General features: G+C 35.6%; 1 protein-coding gene across 1 annotated transcript; it reads right to left on the reverse strand.

The window, feature by feature from the left end:
* Window positions 1-701: 701 nt before the first annotated feature.
* SOS3 (Calcium-binding EF-hand family protein) lies at window positions 702-15,532 on the reverse strand. The gene is made up of 9 exons (XM_010269323.3): window positions 15,278-15,532; window positions 4,750-4,872; window positions 4,072-4,154; window positions 3,913-3,972; window positions 3,209-3,317; window positions 2,973-3,025; window positions 1,853-1,933; window positions 1,645-1,757; window positions 702-1,241 (listed from the first exon to the last, which is right to left on the reverse strand). Exons 2-9 carry the CDS (start codon window positions 4,826-4,828, stop codon window positions 1,160-1,162), a joined length of 660 nt encoding a protein of 219 aa, XP_010267625.1. The 5' UTR covers window positions 4,829-4,872; window positions 15,278-15,532; the 3' UTR covers window positions 702-1,159.
* Between the last annotated feature and the right edge of the window lie 3,366 nt (window positions 15,533-18,898).

Consider the following 18,898-nt stretch of genomic DNA (forward strand, 5'->3'; position numbering starts at 1 on the left):
GTCCGTCCATAATGGATTTATATTGGATTGGGTGAGATTAAACCAATATCCAATCCATTGATAGAAGATAAGAATACAGGTGTCAATGAACCAGGTTTGAATTAGAATCAATCTAAATCAGTAAATATTTGAATATTATGGTCGCCTACCAAAAAAACTTCATATTTGAATACAGTTAGTCGATGCGGAATACCATGGTCTGCAAGTAACTATGTTAGTCGATGATGCAAACTATGCCAGAATTCCTTGCAAACTAGAGGGGATGAAATAAAAGGTTCAGTTTGGAAAGAGTACAAATACAAATATGTAGTGTAAATATAAGGTTTAGAAATACAATATAAAGGCTTTGCACTCAATAAATTTGCATTTGTACTCTTCCCAAACTGAGCATGCTGTGTTTGGTTGCAATGCAAATAAATTTGAACTGATGCAAAACCATGACAGTACAAATGATTTAAGTGTAAATTCTGACTTATTTTTGTTTCAAATTTCAGCTTATTTTGTTTGATTGCAGTACAAATAAAGTAAATTAAGACATGAAGCAGAATAAAGTAAAATCCAAAACAAAATTAAACAAGAATTTGCATTTTTTTTTTACATTTGTACTAGTGCAATTTATTTGCACTGCAACCAAACACGGCCAGAAAAGAGAAACAATACGTTAACAATAGCAGTACAATGAATACTTGGAATTATGGATATAATGGAAATAAACCAACAATATCATTATTTTCCATTCGGGTAGTTGTAACTAAACAGGATTACAAATTCTCATCCTTGGTGTCTTATTAGTTACTACTCATGTTCCATTTTCAAACTGCCGAAATATACACGTTTGAAATGGATTCGAACTGATTTCTGTAGATCCAACTTCCAAAAACTAAACCTTATACAATTAATTTATACCTGCCCCATATCACAGGAACGCCCGTGAGGGTTTAAGATGACAGAGGTGGTGGAGACAAGACCTTTAGCTGGTGAGAGTTTAAGATGACAGAGGTGGTGGTGACAAGACCTTTAGCTGGTCTGTACCCGTCTCTGTAATCTTCTTTTCATCTTATTACCCATCACGTTAGAGGTGAACCATATGAACATGACTTTCCTCCAAGTTGCTTCATGGTTTCAACCATCTCAAGTCAAAAGAGAGACGTTGATATCATCACCCTTGTGCATTAGTCACCATTTCTGAATCTTCAACCTCAGAGTTTACCACAAAGCTGGGAAACGCTAGGGTTATGTCCCTGAAGTATGGGAATTCAAAGTTACAAACAGATCAGAGATTCTGCAAGGATAAACACAAAATGTAGAAAATGCACAGAAAATTAATCATGGCCCAGTTCATCCACATATCTAAATTGTTGCTTTCAGATGAGCAGCGTATTACTATAATCTACCCCCAATGGCTGTTATATAGATATCAGGTAAGCAGAGGTGCATGCTTGAGCTGTTCACAGAACTCTAATAATCTAAAAGTTAAACCTTTATCTATCTCTAAGGGGAAAAAAAATTGTAATCACCTAAACCCACGGACCATAAAGTATGCAATGCACGACAAACAACTTGTGGAGAGAACTGTCAAGGCAAAATCATAGGTTGCAAGTTGGCATGTAATATGCAAACTAAAATGTAGAAAAGAGGACCCACTTTAAGTATGGGAGAGTCATATTCTTCATCAGAGAAGGATTCCGTGCTACAAACTCCTTCCACTCTTCCATATCAATTTTTCCATCACCTTTTGAATCAGCATCTATGAATGTCTGGAAAGAGACAAAAAGAAAATAAATAGGATTTAAGTGCACAATGTGTGGTTTGTGAATAGCCATTTTTTACAGTTCATCGATAGCATACACACCTTATCTACAATTGTTTCAACAACATCATCTGAAAGAATCAGATCAGATTCATTTAAAAGAGCCAGTACCATTTCCTTCAACTGCCAAGTGACAAAAACGAATAGTTACTCAGAATTAGAAGTGTGCACACTGGAATAATAAACAGGCACAGACTCACCTCAAGATATGATTATAAATGCAAAAAAAATATTTTACTTGTGATATATGGAGTCAAAAAATTCAATAAAAAATAGTCCAAATCATGCACATATGTTTATCATCCTTGTACACAGGTTAAGAGTTTATGCAAAATATATCATGATTATAAATTTAAGATATGTAGTGCTAAAACATTTTAGTGCAAGTTTCAACAAGCACTTGATTTGAAGTTATGTACTTGAACTTTGCATCAATATCAACAATAGTACAAAAACTAAGGGGGGAGAAAAGCGAACAAAATAGTGCAGATCATTCTCATCAGTTTTATATACCATGTAAGAAAGTCTCTCTTCTCAAAATAATTCAAAAGCTGCAAGGGCAAATGCAGAATTATCATTAAGTTGGAATGGAATGGCATGTATCTTTGTAGGTAGTGGAAGGTTCCATTACAGGGAAACCCTAATTTGCAATTCAAATAGCTATCAATATCTAAGAAATGCCTTTATACTCTTCCAAGTTGGACCTATAGGAGTTGCCAAATAGGCTTTACAATTGATATCAAGTAGGACAGCAGCTTGAACTAGAAAAGGTATGCAAGTCTTGGCAAAAGTTCATTCTAGAGAAGGCAATGAGGTTGAGCATGTGGACACACGATTTGAAGCCCATTGGTCTGGTTGCATCATAGTGCAGTTTTCATCATGATCATTTTCTCTGCATTCCACAACCATAACCATCTCAATGTGGAATTAAAACAAAACAATAACCAGAGGCACAGTGCATAATTTTCAACAGGAACAAACAATGGATATGGCATTAAACAGAATGGAATGGTGAAACAGGATTCATGTAGCTGACTCCATATAGTTGGGAAAAGATGATGAACAAATAAAGAATCAACAAAGCTATAACTGCATTGCCTTAAATACAATGTACAACAGCAAAAAAAATATAAATAAATAGAAAAAAAAATTGCAGTACTACCTCTTCACGTTCAATATAGCCGGTATACCTTAGATCATACAATCTAAACGCAACTGCCACAATATTTTGTAAAAATTATTAGTAAGGAACATACTGAGTAGGATGGCATGAAAAAGAAACTATGATCCCAAAGAGAGAAACATCACATAGAAAATGCTGAAATTTCCAATAGAAAAAAAAAATGATAAACATCAAAATAAAACTAAATTTATATATTATGGCAAGTAATTTCTTACAAGCAATTTTGTCAGATTGAGGAGTGTTTGGGTGAAAGACACTCAACGATCGAACAAACTCTCCAAATTCAATAACTCCATTGCGCTTGACATCAAACAGATCAAAAATCTGCATGAAAGGTCCAAGAGACAATGCAATTACACAACTAAGAAAACCGGGACACATGCATATTGTGACAAAAGAAAAATAAAAGAAAAAAAAATGTTGAATACAATTAAAAATGAACTTATCTATGCAGTTCATCCTAATCAAGCTACATGGAACAATTAGTGCTAATAATTTAACTCCAAATAATCATTATCTCTTGGAGGTTTTAATCTTATCCACCCATTACTCATACTACATAGGACAACTAAGAAGCAGCAGCAAGGTTGCTGGTGTATTCAAATACTGCAATAACAAGTTTAACTGTGCATATATCAACAAAATAATATACTATGGGTGCAGACAAACAATAATGAAATAATTAAGCACCTCAATGTTCTAAGCTTTCTAATGTAAGACCATCAAATATTTACAAGAACCTCTGTAATCTCCAAGATAGCAGCTCATAGCTTTTCAGAATTATGGGTAACCTCCAAGAAAAGGAATAAGGACATAAATCCAATGGAACTTCTAGACAGATTATTCATACTTTCAGGGAACAAATAAAATAAGCTTAAACCCCATAAAAATGAAAAATTAATGAGCTAATATTACACACCCTATCTGCAAAAAGATTCCGCTTGTTGCTGTTCCTGAAAAGTGCAAACTGGAATTCTTCCTGAACACCAAGATAGATTAATTAATTAGTGCTCAAAGTATGAGGTTCAAAGTACTCAAAGTGCTCAAAGCATCAGAATGCAAACCTTAGGGGTAATACCTTGTGAATAAGCCCATCATCAATTATTGAACTGCTTAGTTTCTTAAATAGTTCATATAAAGCCTCTACTTCACTCACAGTGACTGTCATGGAGGAAAGTATTAGTTTAAATTTCTACATATAACCATTAGAAATTATGATTGGTTACAACTGTCATGCTGTAGAAGATGTTACACAGTATGAAGAAGCATGATACATTTCTATACTGCTACATGCACACAACATATCAGATTTCCACCTGCCAAACAAATTCAGGCTGCAATTATGTCAAAACTATATGGATGTCTAGAATGGAATTAACTCCATGGTACTCACATGTGCCAACCTAATTCCTAACCTAACCATGTCATATACATTGGACACATCCATAGGGGTCAGGCCCCAATGTCCAGTTGACCAAAGGCCTTGATGACCTATCCAACACTAAGTACCAATAACATGCAGATGTCCTGAGTCTCCTGACTCAAGCATATCTTTAAACAGAAGAATGGTATGTTAATGGTTTAAATTCAGTGAAGTCGTTATCATTACCAATACAAATGTATAGTTGATATGTGCTCATAAATTACACTAGAGTGGGAAAAACTTGGAAGTTAAAGCTTCTTTGAAAAATGCGGGGATGAAATTAAAACATACAGTTGCCGAGAAGTTAGAGGAAAAGAAATAAAATATACTCACAAGATGTTTCAGATGCAAGAATAGTAGGCTCCTCATAGCCAGGTGTTTGTCTAGAATGCTTCGAGCAAAAGCAGCCCATAAAAACAAGCACAATCCTGATATAAGATTATTCTAAATTTATTCCTGCCAATATCCATACAAGGGAAGTTTTCAATGACATTGCATCAAAATGTGCTTAAGTTTGTATAATATCAGGAACTAGAAACTTGTATTCTCATTCTAAAACATTAGGAAATGTGGTTTACAACAATCCAAAACATCTGTCTGGTCACTTGTTGGAGGTGCCAGGAAAAAAAATCCAATCGGATAATAGAACTAGACCAAAACAAATTGTTGTAGTAGTGAGCAAACAATCAGATAACCCACCTGATAGGCTGATACATGCCCATATGAACTTGAAGTTTCAATTATCATGAGTCAAACTATCAGCCTGTACAATCTATTGCCCACCACTATATATTCAAATATACATGCTCAAAAGTGGGTAATTTGTTTCTTAAGAAATCTAAATTGCTCCAAAGGGCTAACTGTGTAATGAAAATAAAAACAATTCAACTACAAACTATTCAACTGTTCACCAAGGAAATAACCAAGTAACCTTTGAAGAAATGTTCAAATATTAGGAGTTTGCAAGTGTTTTGAGACCCTTCACCCATATATATTTTAATCTAATAAAGACTTGAATGGTGAAAAGGCCACTATCGGTGGTGACTTTGTGTATTGACTTTATTAATCAAGGCTCATAGTTGCCAAATATTGTGATTTATTATGACTCAAATCATGAACCTTAAGGGTTCCAATTCAGATCCTACATCTAAATCCTTTTATGAAAAAAACAAGACTTATGGTTACTGTTTGAATTTTATGTTTCAATTTTGGAATCTTATGTTTTATACTATTCATGTGATTCAAATCAATTTCATAGGAGACCTAGTTCTCTAGTTTGTCATTTCTCCGTTGTAATTTTCAAGGGGCTTTTGTTTTAAAACCTTTACTATAATAAGATTTATTTTTTATAGTGAGGAAAAAGAATTAACAATTGTAGAGAACATTGATGTGGGCCCCACAGCTATGGTCCCACTCTGTCCGTAGGGTAGAATGTATCTAGTCACAGCTGTGGTTATTTTGCTATTCTGTTATTTCTAGTTTCAGTTTTATGTTAGCAGTTATGATGTAAACACCAAGGGCAGATATGTCCTTTCAAATAACCAGCACAACCTATATATATTAACTTAAAGTGGCGGCGGCAGAATATTGACATTCTGTTCTTCTCCTCAAAATCTGTGTTCTATTACTCTTCCATCACTCTTTCTTCTACATCTTCTTCACTTTCTCTTCTCATCGAACCTGAAATCTCTTAGTGATCAAGACTGAATAGCAGTCTTGAAAACCTACATGGTATCAGAGCCAAGTTAGGGTTTTTCATGTGGGTCTAATACCAGCCGACCACATGAGAATCTCCTAGGACTGAAAGCTGAAAAGGAAGAGTTCGCAGACTGATTCTTGGAGATCGCCAGAAGTATAGCAACTGTTGGAAACTTGCTAGGGTTGCAGAGTGTTGGTGGTCAGGAAGGATCAGAGAAGACTAGGGTTCAGGTAACCCTATAAGGCAGCGAACTATTTTTTCCTTGTAAGTTGTTTACTTTTTAATAGAAGTTCTTTCAGAGAAGATAGGTTGGACCTATCTGGGGGGGAAGGCCGAACCATTCTAGCTTTCTCTCTTCGATTTCCTAGGGTTTTACAGCAAACCCTGGACCGAACTGTGTTTCTCTCTACTCTGGGGTTTGAAAGTGATCTGCGGCAAGCCCTAGTGGTTGACTGAACCCTGTGATCTACCTAGAGCTACTCTTAAGTTGATTGGTAGGTCTGATCAGATTCTAGGGTTTCTTATTAACCCTACTGCAAGCCCATCTATACAGTTTGGACTGTACGACTGAATTGCTTCCTTTCAGGACTAATTAAAACCCTAACTTTCCCTAGCATATCAGTTTTGTTTTAAAGCTGTTCTCAGAGTTCTAAGGGGGTTAGAGATCTACGGACAGCTACTGCTGTGTTGGCTAGTTGGTTTCAGATCAAAATTACTTCGGTTTTGTGCACATACACTGAGAATACAGATCAGGCCTATACTGTTTTTTATTGTGATTGGTGATTCAAGTACTGTTTTGAGACTTGACAGAAATGGAGTCTAAAATTCAGGCAGAAGGCAGTCTTGGGAACACCAGTTATGGTGGTATTTCTGAGATGGGTGGTCAGATTACGACTGTAAAGTTTGATGGATCAAACTATTTGGAATTGGCCCAATCAGCCATGATGGCTATTGGTGGAAGAGGAAAATTAGGGTACCTCTTGGGAGATATGAAAGAACCTTCCAAGGGAGACCCGACATATACCAAGTGGATGCAAGAAAACTACTTGGTTATGACATGGCTGTGTAATTCTATGCAGCCTCATATTAGCCGGAATTATTTGTGGGCAAAGACAGCTAAGGAGATATGGGATGTTATGAAACAAACTTACTCCCAACCCCTTAATGTTGCCAGAGCATATGAATTGAAATGTGAGGTGAACACCCTTAAACAAGGAGAGAAACCGGTATCGGCCTACTTCTCTACCTTGAAGTCCCTGTGGCATGAGATTGATCACTTAGAGACTCTTGAGTGGGAGAGTCCCAAAGATGCTCAGACCCATAGAAAGCACATCGAGACAAACAGAGTATTTGAGTTCCTGGCGGGACTGAACTCAGAATATGATATTGTGAGGCAGCAGATTTTGACTAGAGACAGTGTGACTCTCTCTCAGGCTTACTCATTTGCACACAGTGAAGAAACCAGAAGGAAAGTTATGATGAAACCCATATCAGCCTTTGTAGCGGCTACACCCAAATCAGGGGGTGATTTAGAGAAGGACAGGAGGAAGGAAGACAAGAAGGATGTAGTATGTGAACATTGTAAGAAACCCAAACATACAAAAGAGACATGTTGGAAACTGCATCCCCACTTGGTTCCTGCGAAGTTAAGAAACAAGAAGGGCACTGCTCATGTAGCCATGAACACTGATTCAGCATCCTCATCTGGCACAAAAGGAACATCTTTGGAGACCTTAGCTGCAGTTCGGGCTGCCCTAATACAGCTAGAAAAGGAGGTTGGAAATTCAGCTCAGCCACCGCAGCCTCCATCAGCCCCTGTCACATCTGCCTTCGCCCATTCAGGTACTTGAGCTTCAGCCTATCATGCCTCAGCTCCAGGTACTACTGAACCTTGTTGGGTAATAGACTCAGGTGCATCTGATCACATGACTAGCTTGCCTTCACTGTTTACTACTTACCATTTGTCTTCTGGTAGGGATAAAGTATCTAATGCTGATGGCTCCCTGGTTCCTATTTCTGGGAAGGGTGACATCAAGCTTTCAGATACTATCTCCCTATCATATGTTTTGCATGTGCCTAAGTACTAACCTTTCTTTCAGTCAGTAGTATTACCAAGCATATGAACTGCTCAGTAACCTTCTTTCCTGACCGATGTGTTTTTCAGGACTTGGAGACGCAGAAGGTGATTGGGACTGGCCGTGAGACGAATGGGATCTATCTGCTCGGGGAGCGGTTCCGTCAGGGAGAGTCAGTAGAGAAGTTGTCTTTTGTTTCTCAGAGTGTGAGTCCGGTTATGCTTTGGCATAACCGATTAGGTCATTTGTCTTTTCGATCGTTACAAAGTCTGTTTCCTACTTTATTTGAGTCTATTGAGTTGTCTCAGCTACAGTGTGAAAGTTGTGAGTTTGCTAAGCATTGTAGAAAGCCTTATTTATTGAGTAATAAAAGGAGTGATAATTTTTTTGATATTGTGCATACTGACGTTTGGGGGCCCTATCATATCCCTTCCATGGGTGGGTACAGATATTTTTTGTTATTTGTTGATGACCATACCCGCTTTTCTTGGGTTTATCTCATGCGTTCACGAGATGAGGTACCTTCCCTGACCCAAAATTTTCACCAAATGATCCTAACCCAGTTTGATGCCAAGATCAAAGTTCTCCGATCTGATAACGCAAAGGAATACTTTGCTAAATCATTGACATCTTATCTTCTTCATCATGGGGTTATCCACCAGAGCTCTTGCCCTCATACACCTCAGCAGAATGGGGTTGCCGAGAGGAAAAATAGGCACATTTTGGAAGTGGGTAGAAGCCTCATGTTTACTTCCAATGTCCCTATTCGCTTCTGGGGGGATGCTATCCTCACGGCGGTATACCTTATTAATCGGGTCCCTTCCAGGGTCCTTGATATGCGATCTCCTTTTTCGCTTCTACACCCACATGAGGACTTGTTTTCTATTCCCCTTAAGACATTCGGTTGCACTTGCTTTGTTCAGCTTCTCGGACCCCATCCCTCCAAGTTCGAACCCAAAGCCTCCAAATGCATCTTCCTTGGTTATGCACAAACTCAAAAGGGTTATTGTTGTTATGATCCTGTCTCCGGGAGGAAGTTTGTCTCCATGGATGTCACTTTCTTTGAGGGGACACCCTATTATCCTCGGGTTGCCCCTCAAGGGGAGAGTAGTGAGAGTGGGGGTTTGAGTTCTTGTCTTCAAGGGGAGAGCAGTGAGAGTGGGGCAGTTCCTTTACCTATTCCATTGGGTGATGAGAGTTGCAATGGTGAGGGTGGTCAAAGGGATCAGGAATTGAGGGTTTATCACAGGCGGTGCAGGCAGGTTGATCCTGATCATCAGCAGTCCAGACCAGCTCCAATCTCATCTGCAGCTCTAGGTCCAGATACTTCAGTCCCAGAGCCCACAGAGATTTCCCCTACAGATGATCTTGACCTTCCAATTGCAGTCCGTAAAGGGAAACGACATTGTACCACATCCACAGCCCATGTATTTCCCATTTTTTATCCTATGGTCGCCTATCTCCTACCTACAGGTCCTACCTTAGCTCCATTTCCAATGTCCCTATTCCAAGAACAGTGCAAGAAGCCCTATCCGTCCCTGAATGGAAAGATGCAATGCAAGTTGAGATGGATGCTCTGTTGAAGAACAACACCTAGGAGGTAGTTGATTTGCCAAAATAAAAGAAACCAGTTGGATGCAGATGGGTATTTACGGTGAAGCATAATGCAGATGGATCTATTGAGAGGTATAAAGCTCGATTAGTTGCAAGAGGGTTTACACAGACTTATGGCATAGATTACTTGGAGACATTTGCACCGGTAGCCAAGATGACTACTATTCGAGTTCTCTTGTCCCTTGCAGGAAGTCACACTTGGCCTTTATACCAAATGGACGTGAAAAATGCTTTTCTGAATGGAGATCTGCAGGAAGAGGTTTACATGCGTTTGCCTCCTGGATTCTATGATGCAAAAGTAAGTAAGAAGGTCTGCCGGCTCAACAAGGCTTTGTATGGTTTGAAACAGTCACCTAGGGCTTGGTTCGATAGATTCAGACTAGCACTTGTGAAGTTTGGATATGTACAGGCCCAGTCAGATCATACTCTATTCATCAAGAGGGTGGAGTCCTCTTTGACACTGTTGGCAGTATATGTTGATGATATTGTGGTCACAGGGAATGATAGCCATGAGATTGAGTCTCTTAAATAGCTTCTTCACCAAGAATTTGAGGTGAAGGACCTTGGTGTACTCCGGTATTTTTTGGGTATTGAGGTTGCTAGATCCAAACAGGGGATCTTTATATCTCAGAGGAAATATGTCCTAGACCTGTTGACAGAAACTGGAAAGTTAGGTGTCAAGCCTGCAGATACACCAATTGAGCAGAATCACAGGATTAGTGCCGAGAGTGGGGAGCTTCTTGAAGACAAAATTATGTTCCAGCAACTGGTAGGAAAGCTCCTATATCTCTGCCTCACTCGGCCAAATATTACTTATGCTGTTAGTGTTGTCAGCCAGTACATGCATTCTCCTAGAACCACACATCTTCTTGCGGCAGAAAAAATCTTAGCCTACTTGAAGAGATGCCCAGGTAGGGGTATACTTTTCAAAAACAACAATCACATGAAGGTGGAGGTTTATACTGATGCAGATTGGGCTGGGAGTGTTGATGACAGAAGGTCTACCTCGGGATATTGTGCCCTTGTGGGAGGAAACCTTGTCTCCTGGAGAAGTAAGAAACAAAGTGTTGTCTCCCAGTCTAGTGCTGAAGCAGAATACAGGTCCATGGCCAACGGAGTAGCTGAAATCCTATGGCTAAGATCTCTACTTGAGGAGTTGGGTATTGAGTATGAGAAGCCCCTGATGTTGTATTGTGATAATCAAGCAGTCATTAATATAGCACATAATCCAGTGTAGCATGACAGAACCAAACACATTGAAGTTGACCGCCATTTTGTACGAGAGAGGGTCTCATCTCAAGAAGTATGCCTCCCTTACATCACATTCAGTATGCAACTAGCAGACATTCTTACTAAAGTCGTATCAAGAAAGAAGTTAGAGGCGGATCTATCCAAGTTGGGAATGATGAACATATACTCCCAACTTGAGGGGGAGTGTAGAGAACATTGATGTGGGCCCCACAGCTGTGGTCCCACTCTGTCCGTAGGGTAGAATGTATCTAGTCACAGCTGTGGTTATTTTGCTATTCTGTTATTTCTAATTTCAGTTTTATATTGTTTGTTATTTGTTAGCAGTTATGATGTAAACACCAAGGGCAGATATGTCCTTTCATGTAACTAGCATAACCTATATATATTAACTTAAAGTGGCGGCGGCAGAATATTGACATTCTGTTCTTCTCCTCAAAATCTGTGTTCTATTACTCTTCCATCACTCTTTCTTCTACATCTTCTTCACTTTCTCTTCTCATCGAACCTGAAATCTCTTAGTGATCAAAACTGAATAGCAGTCTTGAAAACCTACAACAATGACAAAACAGGATTCATGTAACTGAATCCACATTGTTACGACAAGGCTTAGAGGATAAGGAAAAAGACTTCACTACTGTTAAAATCTAGTCAGCAGGGGCAAATTCATTATTTTTCATTCATGACTGGTTTGTGAATTGTAAAAATTTCAAAGAAAAAAAAATCCCAAATGAACACTGAAAATTCACAGCATAAAAACAGGTGACCAGTGTTCTCTTGCTTCTTGTAAATAACACTTTCGTTCGGAAGCTGCAACCCTCCAGCTTTCAAAACAGGATTCATATAGACTCCACATTGTTAGGACAAGGATTAGATGATGAGTAAGGAAAAAAGATTTCATTAGTGTTAAAGTCTAGTGAGCAGGGGCAAATTCATCATTTTTCTCTGAAGAGACTCGTGACTGGTTTGTGAATTGTAAAAATCTCAAAGAAAAAAAATCTCAAATGAACACTGAAAATTCACAACATAAAAACAGGTGACCAGTGTTCTCTTGCTTCTTGTGTATAACACTTTTGTTCGAAAGCTGCAATCCTCTAGCTTTCAAATGGTTAAAGTTAAGATGCCGTCAAGTGCTACCAGCCATGAAAAAACTTCCGCTCTTGGTGGAATTGGGTTGCTCCAAATCCATATAAATTTTCCATCCTTGCATTCTTTTTTTATCAATAACTTTCAATTTTATTAATTAAAATACAACAGAAAGTACATATATACAAATCGACCCTAAGATAAAATATCTTATCTCTGCCCTCTCTCTTCCATCCTTGCATTTTTTTCCACCATTCTGAGTCACTGGAATTAAGTATCAAAATCTCCAGCTTGGAAAGAAGATTTATGCATTCCTCCAACTCTGTCCAGCACCAGTTCCCCTCTAAATACATGGAGCTAAAATTTCCACCATTAAAACAAATAGAAAAGAAGACAAGGGGTCACCTTCCCTAATACCCCAAGATGCTTGAAAGAACTCCGTAGATGAACTGTTCACCAAAATGAAAAAGCAAAACTGAGGAAATGCAAGAGAAAATCTAGATTCTCCATTTTTCTCCAAAATCCATGGCCTATAATTTCATCCATCACCGATTTAATTCTTACAGATAATATCTGTGCTATGATTTTATAGGGGCTGGATATTAAACTAAAAGGTCAGATATCCTTCACTTGAGTTTTTCCTTTTTTTTATTGGTATGTACATAATAAAAGATACATTTGCCACCTTGTGCAAAAAACCTCCCTCCTGAAATATATTAGCCATCCTAACATCTTTAACAATGCTCCAAATGTCTTAAAATTGTCATATTAAAGCCGTCTAGACCCACTGGCTTTATCCGCATTCATCACTTTCACCATTTCAATTTCTTCCTAGCTCTTCTGCCTTCTCTCACTCTAATTCTTTCAAGTGAATGTCACCTTTGCAGTACTTCATGTTTTCTTCTATGAATGTTTCAAAATGAATCTCTTCCAGCCTTTTATTTTTCTTTCAATAATTGCAACTTACTAATTAATGTTTACCCACTCCACCTCCTATCTCCTTTCACCTTTCACCTTCTCCAAAAAACTAAAGTTAAGATTTATTTGGGTTCAGCTTCCATCTAATTAAGATTAAAGAACCATTATGTAGGTTAATTGGATTTCAAGGCAAACTTGATCACATCATCATATGTTTCTTGTATAAGTGGTAAACCGTCATAGTTTTATTAAGTATATATATGGTAGATATAGATTGAAATGGGGTAAAATCACTTTTCTAATGTTTTTAAATTTTGATAAATTTATAGAAAACAATGAACAACTTTACAATTTGCAACTTCAGAACCCAATTTGATTCAAATTTCTTTATGTTTTACAATAGGTTAGGATTTTCAGTACATTAAGAGCAATCAGTAAGCCATATCAACAGCTCTAAACAAAATCAACCAAGTCCAAATAATCCAAGTAAAAAACCTGAATTGGACGGTTAGATAATGTGGTCTACCTATTTGCCATGGAAATACAATCACATAAGACTGTTTCTATTTTCTTTTTCCAGTTTAAGTGCAAAATTATCACAGTGACAAGCTACCTTGGAAAGTAGTTTCTGCTTTGCCCTTAAGGATCAGTTTAGAAAGAGTACAAATACAAATATGTACAGTACAAATACATACATAATAATACGAAATACAAGTTTTGCACTCTACATATTTGTATTTGTACTCCTTCCAAACTGAGCCTAAGTTGCATGAATAGAAAGGACATTTAGGGGGTGTTCTGTAGCATGGCTGTGGCTCATTTCGTTTGGTTCCAGAGTGCACAACAGAGAATGGCAATCTTTTACATTGTGATGTGTTCTGAGATGAGCTATAGTGTATAGTGTATTCTGGAACTGAAACAGAGAATGGCATTCTTTTACATTGTGATGTGTTCTGGGATAAGCTATAGTGTATAGTGTATTCTGGAACTGAATATATCGCGACATTTTCACCACACCAAAATCTCATGCTCCAGAACCCACCACACCTTGGACATGACTGTGGCTCGTTTTGTTTGGTTCCAGAGTGCACAACAGATAATGGCATTCTTTTACTTTGTGATGTGTTCTGGGATGAGCTATAGTGTATAGTGTATTATGGAACTGAATATATCCCAATATTTTCATCACACCAAAATCTCATTCTCCAAAACCCACCACACCTTGGAACACTCATCAAACAATTATTTGGAATATTTTAATAATAATTTATGTATTCCAAATCTCAAGGCATTGGAACACACCACATAACCACAATACAGAACGCTTGGTGTGGCGTAGTGTGTTCCAAAATACACCATTTCCCAGTGGCCTGGAACGTACCACCATTTTTTGGCCACAGTACCTAACACCCCCTTAATGTGAATTATGCTCCTATAGGGGTATATGATCACTTGTTATTAAGAGGGGGCAGAAGAGAGAGAAAATATGAAAACATTGAAACTAACCCCCTCTCAAACTGAGCCAAAAAAAAAGACATGTTCTCAACACAGACCAGGTTGTGATTTGGGAATCAATTGACGTAAAAGGACCAAATACCTACTTCAACTCCAAGGAGTCCCAAAAGTTATAGCCTAAATGCCCAAATACCAAAATGGAGAAGAATCCTCTTAAAAGATTTGAGAATGAAAACCCAAATCAATATTGGGGAATCTTGCTTGAGTCAGATTAAACATTAAAGGTGTATGACCCCAGCAGTAGAAAAAAGGTGCTTTTTTTCAGTTATTCCACTCTTAATAATATTAATAACTAATTAACAGTGAATCATAATCTAGTACACAAAAACTAAACAGAAGCAAACCTCCGGGCAAAAGAAAAGGCGCGGTAGAGTGGTAAAATGTAGTTAATATGAATCGGATTCAAGTTTAATGTTGTAATAGCGATTGGCTGTTCGGAAAATTTTCAACTTCTTTGGTCCGTATACTGGATTCAGCAATTCAATATCGTAAATGAAATAAGAAACCCTCGATAAAATTCTCTGAGGAGGAGATCTTCCCTGTTCCAACGACTAACTGAACTGCTTTAGGAATTGCAGAAATTTAGAAAGAACAAAACGAACGAAGAACCTATCACTTAATCAAAACCGTTACTGTTGCAGAAAAAGAAGTAGCAAATTTCAAAAACGCTGGCATTTAATGAAAATCTAATATGATTTGAACTGACCTGATTGTTGGTTTGTAGTTTGAAGGTCTAACTTCTCTTCGCTCTCTCACCCTCTATTCTATATGCGTCTCTCTCTATCTCTCTCTCTCTCTCTCTCCACCCTCCTTCACTCGCTCGCTATAATATCTCTGTGTGAGCTGTGACTTTCTCTGCTAACCATCACGTTTTTTCTGGTTTTCAATGTCGCTGCCCGCCCCTTAATTAATTTTTCTTTAAAGAGAAGAAGAAAGAGAGTACGTTGAACTTTTCCCTGTCGAGTGTCGGCTCGTACCAGGAACCAGACTCCCACACCCAGACCACGTACGCTCTGTCCGTCCCCACTTCCCCCCCTGTATTCTACGATCGTCGTCTCCGTAAATCCGTTTAGAGCAAATGAACGATGGTAGTCGTACCGCTTGGTCAAATCGTATTCGTATAATAATACGGTCTGTTTGAGGAACGTGAACGACTGACTGAACGTTGAGATGATGAAATGTGGGGGCCCACTGTTAATTAAAGCTACGCTGCTACTGTGCGTATCATATTCATGGTAGTATCCGAAAAATGTTTCACATTGGAGTTGTTTGAGTTTGACCAATCGGTAGTGTTCGGATCTCACACCATAGGAACCTTTTCCAAACCTACATATTCCATTTCATCGAGAGATTTTTCCCATCTAATAAGTTCAATTACCTCTCATTAAATTTTATATTTAAGTCATTAAATAAATCATATTTTCATTGAATCCAACATTTATAATTTTCTTTATCATCATTAAATTCCACTAATAAATTCATACACAATAATTATTAATATAATAAAATTTTATATTTTAAAATAAACATAAAAATGAAATCATATTTTTTATCTAGGTGGTAGGTAAGTACTTCAACCATTTGGGTCTAATGGATAATTTCATGATGTCATAAATAAATAATACAAACTTATAAATATAAAAAATACTTTTATTTATCTTCGTTAAAGTCCACTAATAAATCCATACATAATAATCATTAATAAAATGAAATTTTATGTTTTTAAAATAAACCTATAAATAAAATCACATTTTCCATCTAGGTCATGGGTAAGTACTTCAATCATTTGGGTCAAATGGATAATTACATGATGTCATAAATAAATAATACGAATTTAGAAATATAAGAAATACAAAAATATAGAAAAATAAATAAATTTTGAAAAAAAATGGATAGTTTATCTTATTATATAGTTGTCATATTAAAAAATAACTATGACAAAATAGACATAATTTTATTAATGATGGAATCAAATATACAACTTAAAACCGATGAGAAATTAAACCATCTTCCTATCTAGGGGTGGGTTAGTGGTTCAATCATTCAGGTCAAATAGTTTAACCCATGATGTATAATTAAAAATATTTTTTTAAAATAGAATAGTACAAAAAAATGAAACAATTTGGGGCACATCTATAATATTATATACTAATGATATAAATAAAAATAAGTATGATAAATAATAATTATTTTATCAATGATATAAATGAAATGCAAAATTTAAAACCAGTTTGAAAATGAAACTGTTTCCATATCTGGATGGTAGGTAATGGTCTAACATTCTAGGTCAAATGGGTCAATCTATGATGTCATAACTAAGTAACGAATATTAAAGATATACATACATACATACATACATACATACATACATACATACATACATACATACATATAAACTAAAAAAAATAAAAAACTTTGTATAAAGCATATTGATACAATTTTATTATTATATATTCACCATATTAAACAAAAATAAATGTGAAAATAAGAACTACTTTTATCAATGATGAAAATTGAATATATGATTTAAAATCAACCGAAAAAGCAAAATGGTTTTTCCATCCAAGTGATGGGTTAGTGGTTAAACTATCCATGTCAAATGGATGTTATTATTAAATAATAAAATACATAAAATTCTATAAAATATAGAAATTTGTTGATAATTTTGGGTACATTCTATAATATTATATATTCATCATATAAAAAATTGTGATTAATGAGAATTATTTTCATTAATGAAAGAAATGGGATAAAAGTTAGGATAAAAATAAAGAACATTAATGTCTAACACATGATCCGACAAACCATGCCAAATGGTTCAATAATTTAATTAGCTAGATAATCGTAGGCAAGTGGTTTGGTAGGGGTGCAAATAGATCAGATCATATTTGAATTAGGGTATATTCAAATTTGATTTGATCCAAAGATTCGACTGAATCTCATAAATATTGGTTCAAATCTGAATCCGATCAAGATGTCAGGTATCCAAATATGATATGATCCGATTTAATATTTTAAAAAAAGTAATAAATTATTAAAATAACAAGAAAAATATAATAGTTGAAATAAAAAACAAAAAATGTAAGTATTTTTTCAACTATTTCCATCATATAAAAAGTTTACAAAAATATAATATAAATAATATATTTACAAATAAATAATAAATAACATATATATTATATATAAATAATATATATACTATATATATAAATAATTTATTTGACCATAATTTTAAAAACCAATGTTCAAACAATATATTGGAATTGCATTTCCTCTCGGTAAAAAGTATTTTTTATTATCTCATAAATTAAATGATAAAAAATAAAAATATACATTTTTTATAAATTTTATAAAAAAATTTGAACATACATTAATGTTATATATTATTCGTATTAAACAAAAATATGTTTGAAAAAATGAGAATTATTGTTAGTAAAGACAGAAATGAGTAAAACATGAAGAAAAAATGAATTAATGCCTTAATCATAGTCCATTTTCCTGGTTAAATAGGTTAATGGTTAAACTAGTAAGGTCCTTTGATTAATGATTATTATTATCATCATCATTTGGTACTACCACGTGCAAAAATAAATGCAAAAATAAGAATTACTTTTATTGATGATGAAAATGTAATACATGATTTAAAATCAATCGAAAAAGAAAAAATGGTTTTTCCATCCAAGTGGTGGGTTAGTGGCTCAACTATCCATATCAAATGGATCAACACATGATATTATTATTAAATAATAAAATACATAAAATTCTAGAAAATGTAGAAATCTGTAGATAATTTTGAGTACATTCTATAATATTACATATTCATCATATAAAAAAGTGTGATTAATGAGAATTATTTTCATTAATGATAGAAATGGGATAAAAATTAGGATAAAAAATAAAGAGCATTAATGTCTAACACATGACCCAACCATGTCAAATGGTTCAATGATTTAATTAGGCAGGTCATTGTAGGCAAGTGGTTTGGTAGGGATGCAAACGGATTAGGTCATATCGGATTTGTATTTGATTCGAAAAGAATATCTAATTGGATCTCATAAATATTGATTCAAATATGAATATGATCAATATGATGGATATTCGAATATGATATGACCCGATTTAATTTAAAAAAAATAATAAATTATTAAAAGGAAAAGAAAATATAATAGTTGAAATAAAGAAAAACAAAAAATATAAGTATTTTTCAACTATTTTCATCATATAAGAAGTTTACTAAAGTGCAATATAAATAACATATTTATAAATAAACAATAAATAAAATACAGTATACATAAATGATATATATATATATATGTATATATATATA

This window comes from Nelumbo nucifera, chromosome 1 (assembly GCF_055504915.1).
Source record: "Nelumbo nucifera cultivar China Antique chromosome 1, China Antique-T2T, whole genome shotgun sequence".
Classification (NCBI taxonomy): domain Eukaryota; kingdom Viridiplantae; phylum Streptophyta; class Magnoliopsida; order Proteales; family Nelumbonaceae; genus Nelumbo; species Nelumbo nucifera.

What these genes read in the sequence shown, in the direction of transcription:
- SOS3 (XM_010269323.3), bottom strand. Translation starts at nt 4,828, where the DNA reads ATGGGCTGCTTTTGCTCGAAGCATTCTAGACAAACACCTGGCTATGAG. An exon ending in TCTTGCATCTGAAACATCTT is followed by an intron (nt 4,155 to 4,749) that starts GTGAGTATATTT and finishes CCTCCATGACAG; the next exon opens with TCACTGTGAGTGAAGTAGAG. An exon ending in ATGATGGGCTTATTCACAAG is followed by an intron (nt 3,973 to 4,071) that starts GTATTACCCCTA and finishes CTTGGTGTTCAG; the next exon opens with GAAGAATTCCAGTTTGCACT.